The sequence below is a fragment of the Phalaenopsis equestris genome, unplaced genomic scaffold (assembly GCF_001263595.1).
Source record: "Phalaenopsis equestris unplaced genomic scaffold, ASM126359v1 Scaffold000966, whole genome shotgun sequence".
NCBI classification, from domain to species: Eukaryota; Viridiplantae; Streptophyta; class Magnoliopsida; order Asparagales; family Orchidaceae; genus Phalaenopsis; species Phalaenopsis equestris.
This window is the reverse complement of record NW_018165405.1, coordinates 52,118-60,090: the sequence shown is the minus strand read 5'-3', so window position 1 is coordinate 60,090 and position 7,973 is coordinate 52,118. Positions and strand designations below refer to the sequence as shown.

General features: G+C 34.7%; 1 protein-coding gene across 1 annotated transcript in view; it reads left to right on the top strand.

Annotated features, from left to right (window-relative positions):
* Nucleotides 1-5,004: 5,004 nt before the first annotated feature.
* Nucleotides 5,005-7,973, top strand: part of LOC110032536 (protein EMSY-LIKE 3-like) — a 36,312-nt gene continuing 33,343 nt past the window's right edge. Inside the window, exon 1 of the mRNA XM_020736197.1 lies at nt 5,005-5,331. Coding sequence (XP_020591856.1) covers nt 5,304-5,331 — 28 coding nt within the window. The 5' untranslated portion in view covers nt 5,005-5,303. The remainder of the gene's footprint in view (nt 5,332-7,973) is intronic.

Sequence of the window (7,973 nt, the reverse complement as noted above, 5' to 3'; positions counted from 1 at the left end):
CACCCCAGCCGAGCTCACTATCAGCGGCCTCGAGGGCGCCGTTGGCGGACTTCTAGAGAATTTTGTCCTGTAGCCTCGAGAAAAACTCGCCGTCAGCGGCGTCGAGGGCGTCGTCTGCGCTTTAGTTCAAATCTTCACATTTTGGTCATTTTCGCTCCAAATTCGCTCCTTTTTGCATCTTTTTGCTCCAATGACCCTAATTCATCATTCTTGTAATAAAACAGCAAGAATACTTTACTTTAAAGTGCAATATCATTAAAAATAGTATAAAATAGGAATAAAAATCTCAACATATTTTCCTCTGGTCAGATATCAACTAGTTTGGTGCACATAGGGAACGACAAAATGGCTAAAATTGCTCATAGTTTATAAAAATCAGTGCTCATGAATGCTATGAGTAATCTCCTGCATCTCATAAGTCTCAAGATCATTATATTGTTAAAACAAACTTGGAGTAAGCCTTTATTAACAGCTCGTTGTCCACTTGTAAACCCTTGTAATGTCTCATCGATAAGAAGGATGAGCTTCTCTTCACTTAATCAGATATCATCATCAAGAAGGATCACCTAAAACAAGGATTGCGATCAAAGAGAAGGCACAAAAAAGTAGAATAGATCTATCCTTTCACCTTATAAAGTATATAAATGCAACCGTCCGACCTCAGTGTGCATAATAGAAAGTCCAATGGGTTCGGACTTCAACAGAATTATAAAGTATCAAGTATATTAAAGGGTCAATAAAACACACTCAAACACAAAAAAGTGGTTTAAGGCAGCAACTAGAACAAACCATTTCATTCAAAAAGACTTAGAGCTTCATAAAAGGCAAAGCTGGATACACAAATGGAGTCACAACTGAATCATTGAATACATTTATAATTACAAAAAAAAAAATTCTTAACATCCTCTACATTGATGATTCTCGATCAAAGAACACGTCGAAGTACTAACCAACCACCGACCATAAAATTGATCAAGGTATAGACATTTTAGCCTTTTTGGTCTTAAGCCTTTGGCATATTTCAACAATTTCCTCTTTGAACTCAGCCATCTACCCTCCGGTCTTCAAATGAGTAACTAATTCCTTGGTTTCCAGATCGGTGATACGCCCTCGCATGTCCACGGTGCACCTTCCACTAAGGCTAGGTAGTCCATCAAACTATCACTGTCTTCCAAATAAGAGGTCAAATTGGTCACATGACCTAAACACAACAAAATCCCTTCTGTCAAAGTAGGAGTCTCTCTCGCAACTAGATCCACCTCCTCTTTAGCCACAAGAAATAGACAAAACCGACATCTTCAGACATAATTCTAACTTAAGTATCACCCATTCAAGGATCTTTCATAGTTTGATGAAAGCAACATGATATCAAATTCTACAAGGAGAGAGTTCTTAGACTGATGAAATATCACTACATTACCTTTCAAAGGTGAACTAGTATCTTCCTAGTTTAATTTTTCCCTTTATAGCACAAGTCCTATGAAAATCTCTCCCTGTTGATAGAAGCTCTCCACGAGTAGCCATCAAAGCAAATTATTTCTCATCCATGTTAACTACATTTTTTCGTACCAAAATTATGGTTTTACCATGTAATCAATGGTTCAAAAGCCTAGAAAGGTAAACTGTAACATCCACACCAGTAGAGTCAGGCTAAAAAAAAAACGACCATATCGAGATCCCCTGGTTCCTTGACCACATTATGAATTTGACTTTCCTTCAGATTATTCAAATAAAGAGAAATCTTCTTCGATGAATGAGACTCAAAGAGAGGCATTGTTACCACATCTATTAGATCAATTCTTTGTATGCCCTCCATGGGTGGATCCAAAGAACCTATGACTTTGACAAAAGAACCTGAAGAAGGACCCTTCACCATAACATCTTATATCTCAAAAAGCTCGCTTTTATTTTAGATTCTTTTTCTAAGCTCAAACTAGCTAATTGTTTTCTGCTGTGGAGGTTCTCATCAAGATGGAATCACAAAACCTTAATTTGAATCAATGCAATCTTGCTGATCATGAAAAACAAAATTATCAAATGAATGACTCTTACTTACTAACTGTAAGCACTCTCCTCACTAAAAAAGTAGAGCCCACAATTCTCTTATAACACTACTTAACCCTCAAAGGAGTATACTCTTAATAATTTAATAACTACTGTAATTAATGTTATTCATGACTCCCAACTTATTTTGAACTTTCTTTTTTGGGTAGGTTGAACATCACAACAAAACTCCCAAATACATCTCTTAATCCAATACAACTTCATCAATCGAATCAATCTTGTTGAATCACTTTATTCATGGATTTTGTATTCAATAGATTTGAACAGTCTAAACTAAAGAATTAGAGTAACCCTTTCCTATAAGAGAGTCAAGGCTTATGGGGATGAAATGGATCTTTCTCAATAAATTAATTCAAGACACTACTTCCTATCACAAAGTGCTCCGAAATGAAGGTCAGCCTTGGTTCATTGATGAGTAGGAACAATCTAATTCCTCATAAGAAAAGTCAATGTGCCCCCAGGTCAAAAGGTACATTCTCGATTCTCATCTCAAAGTTCTCTATTCTAAGTTATTAGGCTCAAAGGAAGCCATTGGCTCACACAACTATAGAAAGTTAAAAGACATTTATTTCATTCTTATTACAAAACCTGATTGAAGAGTTAAGAAAATCAAGGAACCTAAATATAAACTTTCTATGACTATTCTAACATGAAAATTAAGGTGTTAAAATCGAGTCCACCTATCGAAGCACCTGAATCAGACCCACTTACTAAAGTGGTTGAATCAAGTTCACCTGTGGAATTGACTGAATCAAGAGCACTTATTAAAGTGACTTAATCATGCCCACATATCGAAGTGGCTAAATCAAGCCCACCCGCCGAAGTGGATGAATTTCATTTCTCTGAATGAGGTGACTTATAGGGAGGGACAACTGCTAGGGAATGTCATCGTCATTATCAAAGAGGTAGATTCATCCTTCTTAAAAGGTGCCGCTTAACATCTACTTTATTGTCTTTTCATCAAGACATCAGGGATGGGTGACATACTGTACTAAATGTATTTTCAATTTTTTAACTCTTTTTTTATAGAAGGGAAGTCAAGAGGAGAGGAGGTCTAAGTCTCTCTCTCTCTCTCTCTTTCTCTCGATATCTCAAACACTATTCATTTGCATTCAATTTTTTAATTCATTTTTTTCAGCTTGCCAGAGGTTCAAGCTCAATACACAATTCTTGATACCTTCGAAACTCAAATACAACTCTTTGCTCTACCTCTCTTTCACAAATACAAGATCTTTACCGAGTTATATGTACTCACAAATGATACATGACCCTACGTCTTAGAAGTATCCAACATCTTTTTTGGTTTGGATAGCTTTTTTATTTGTTTGCATTTTTATTTCCTCGGAATTAGTACTATATTATTCCTTCAGATTGTATGTTAACTGATTTTTTGTTATAAAATAAAATAAATTTAATATTTTCTTATTAGAGCTCGTTTGGGGCTGAGTTTTTGTCGCGGTGCGTTTCCCTCTTGGGAATCGACCTTGTTTTGGGTTGAGTTTTTGCCGCGGCGCTGCCACAATTAAACAAAACGTGGGCCAGTGGTTTGACCCTGCAACCCGCGTTTCTCCTCCTATAAGTTACACGCTTGTTCCTTTGACGACGATGACACTTACGCGTGTTATGATCCCCGCCTACCTTCCAAGCGCTATGAGTCCTACCCCAGCTTCGCAACAGATGAGGATTCATCTTCAACGATCATCTTACCTCTGGCTTCGATGTCGTTTCTGGACTCAGTAGTATTTCTCTTTCTTCCGAGGCTTCGCCTTTCCTTATACCGGAACCTAAACGGAGAGGAGGAGAATGAAGGAATCTTGGCCTCTTATTGACGAGTCCAGGAGGAGCTTCAGGTTTGTCTTTCTCCTATTTGTCGTCATTTTTTATCATTAGGAGCTTGTTTTTACCATCTATTTAATTCGAATCACATGGGAGAAATTGTTTGTTAGCTGATGGATTTTAGATTTCAAAACACCTTGTTAATGATCTTAATTATTATATTTTTGCTCTGGAGTTCTCCAAATCAGAAAGCTATTAATCTTGTTTCGTTTGCTTATAGCGCTAATATGAAGTTAGTAAATATTGAAGGTTTAAATTCTGAAATTTTGTTACTGTCCATATTTTTAAACTTTGTTAGTTTTTGAAGTTATTTTTCTAATATGCATGAAAAGGGTGAAATGTATGTTTAGTTGCAAGAATTATGAATACATACAATTTGAAACTGCAAAACAAAAAATAAATGCAATATTTTTAATACAAATAACTATTTTTTTCGTAAAATAAGTTATGTTATAAACATCATTACTACATGGGCGGAATTATAATTTGTCCAGAAATAGCTGCCACAAAGCTGTTTTCAAGCAACTGAAATAAACACTTTGTCAACTTCCCAGTAGTAGTTTCCCTGCAGCAGTTTCCTAGGACAACTAAGCTGTAACTGAGAAGAACTGCCCTAAACACACCCTTACTCTTTTTATTTATATGATTTCTATATGAATTTTTTTTTTTGTGAGTACTATACACACACGCCCACATACACACACAAGCACACGCATGCACATACACATTTTTAACGCATCCCATATTGCTAGGATATATCACATTCGAAATCCAATGTGTGATAACAAACGAGACTTTAATGATGATACAACTAAGTTTTTTTCACATTCAATATCTATATGATTTTTTTTTTTAGATTTTAAATTTATACCTTAATTTTGAAAACACTTTTGATTAATTTTTACAACAATTTTTTTTTCAATAAAATGAGTTCCTTGACTTATCATTAAGAAATAAAAAAAAACCTAAAATAAATGAAAATGTTTGGATTTGACAATTTACCGAAATAAGATCACGGAATTAGGAACGGAGTTTAATGATGACGAAAATTTATGCCTATAAATAACGGATAAGTTCACTCTTTATCGTCGCTTCGCTTGCCTATCGGCTTTCTTTTTTCTGTCGAGTCTGCGTTCCTTCTTCCATTGGAGAAATTTCTCCATTGATCGTTTGAAACCCTCGGTACGTCGAAATCGCACCTGGCGTTTTATCGGTTTGAGATCTTAGTGGTGGTATCTGCAAAAGTGCTTTCTCGCGCGTCGCTGTTCTTTAGTTTCTTTGCGGTTACACGCTTTTATTGCGGGAAGGCCCTCTCGTTCTTCCTCTCTGTGCGCCAGCGGCAGCTGCTGAAGAAAGTCTTCTGTGGATCCTCCTAGGGTTTGCGCTATTGACGTTATATATCAATGGAGTATGGCCCTTCCGATAGCAGCGGTGAGTTCGCTTCTGCCATTTTGTCTTTTATTTAACCCTTGCTTTTAATTCTTTGTTTTTCCGACGTTGAAAATAAATCGATATCATGCATTTTGTAAGAGATCGCCCCAGTTGTTTTGTGTTGATTTCTGATAAGTGACATTCTGGAATTTAGGGTTTAGGATTTGGTTTCTTATTTTTAGGTTTTTCCTCATTTGATTTCTACTAGTTAGTTGGCTGATCACCGTTTAAAAAAATACTGCTTTGGAATGATTTGGAGAAGAGTAGGGTTTTCTTTTTGTAGTTTGGAATATTGATTTTAAATTGCCTTTTGCAAGTGCGGCAAGTCAGTTTTTAATTGTTCAAATAGGCTGGTTTGGTCTTCTGAGATTCTCACGGGACTAGAAACAATCACACATTGTTATAGATTGATGCATTGAAACTAGGGGTGCTAGATTTGATTGATCATCTAGTTAATATCACAAGTAGCATCTATAATTTGATTAATGGAGGAGCATTTTATGATCTAATTATGGATTGGAAGGCAACAAATAATCTGCAGCTAACTTCTTTTTTTATCATCTGTCATGTAGGTTGAGAAAAGAATAATAAAGATTTAATTCAAGTAAAATGTATTAAAGATGAAAATCAAAAAGTATTTTTCTTAAAGGAAGATATTCAACATCGTTGGGTGAGATATTTTGATAATTTTTTCAATAAAAATTTTGAAAATACGATCAACCTTAGTGATTTTAATATCATTAATAATAATAAATTTTTTTATTTTTACTGTCGCATTAGTAAAATGAAGAGGCTTTAAAGAAAATCAATGGTGGATAATTAGTAGAAGCGGATGATATCAATAAAAGTGTGGAAATATTTAGGAGATTTATGAGTTTTTTGGCTTACTAAACTTTTTAATATTATTTTAATAACTAAAAAGATGCCTGAGGAGTGAAGAAAGTGTATTTTGATTTTCATTTTTTTAATAACTAAAAAGATGCCTGAGGAGTGAAGAAAGAATATTTTGATTTTCATTTTTAAGAATAAAGGGGATGGACAAGAATGTGCAAATTATAGAGTTAATGTGTCATAAATTAAAATTATGGGAGAGAGTAATTGAACATGGCTGAAGACGTGATAAAAAGATTTCTCATAATTAGTTTGGATTTATGCTAAGAAAGTTTAATATGGAAGCTATATATTTATTGAGAGGTTTTATGGAGAAGTACTGTGAGAGTAAGGAGGATCCACATATGATTTTAGAAAAAGCTTACGATAAGGTTCCAAGAGAAGTTCTTTGGAGAGTTATAGAAAAGAAAGATATTGATGTGACTTATGTTTAAGTCATTACAGAAATGTATATTAGAACTGTTACTTGTGTTCGAACAGAAGGATTGACAAAGTATTTTCCTATTTCATTTGGATTGCATCAGGGATCGACTTTAAGCGCATATCTTTTTGTTTTAATTTTGGATGCTTTTATTTGACATTTACAGGAGGATGTATCTTGGTGTATGCTTTTCGTTGATGATATCATTCTTTTTGATAATACTAATATTTCAGAAGAAAACTTGAATTATAGAGATCTACATTAGAGTTTATGGCCTTCATTTGAATAGATCTAATACTGAATGCATGAAATATAGTCTTAGTAATAGTAGATCTGGTAAGGTTGTAACAATGGACGATTAAATCATTAAAAGGTGTGAACATTTTAGATACCTCGGTTCTATTGTTCAAAGTGATGGTGACATAGATGGGGAATGGGGATGTTGTTATTAGTAGAATTCAATTTGGATGGTTGAAGTGGAGGAATGCATCGGGCCTATTGTGTGATGGAAAAATACCGGTTAGATTTAAAAAGAAATTTTTATAAGATGGTGGTGAGACCTACAATGCTTTATGATGCAGCTTGTTGGCCTTTAAAAGAGAAGTATATGGCCTTTAAAAGAGAAGTATAAAACCAAGTTTTGTTGAGATGAGAATGCTTAGGCGGATGAGTGGCTTGGCGCTTAGAGACAAAATGCGAAACAAAGGTATCTGTGAAAGGGTTGGTGTAGCTCCAGCGGCAGGCAAGATTGAAGAGAATCATCTTAGATGGTTTGGTCACATTAAACATCAACAAACTTGATAATTTGGTTAGGAGAGTAAATGCTTTAGATTCAACTTATGTTAAAAAATGGTAGAGGTAGATCTAAAAAAACTTGGGGATGTATAAAAAATGATAGTATTTTATTAGAATTAAATGAAAATATGACACTTAATACGACATAATGGAGAAAAAGGATTCATGTAGCCGACCCTATTTAGTGGGTTAAAGTCTTGTTGTTGTTGTTATTGTCATGTAACATGAGAAATTGATGCTAGCAAAGTATTTTTTTTTGCGGAGGACGTATGGAATATGGTTAAGATAGATTTATGTTATTTCAGTGTCGTGCAATGTAAAAGTGTGATAGGAGCGGGTCGATGGAGATAAACAAATTTAGGTGTTGCTGATGTATCTATTGGATATTAGTTGTACTTCAAAATTTCCACCAACCACACATCAATTGTTGCATTTACTTATACTTCCATCTACGAACTACTCCAATCAACTAGCTCATTTAATTTGTCAAAGAATTCAATATTTAGCCAATAAAGGATTAGGCTTGGAAGGGTTA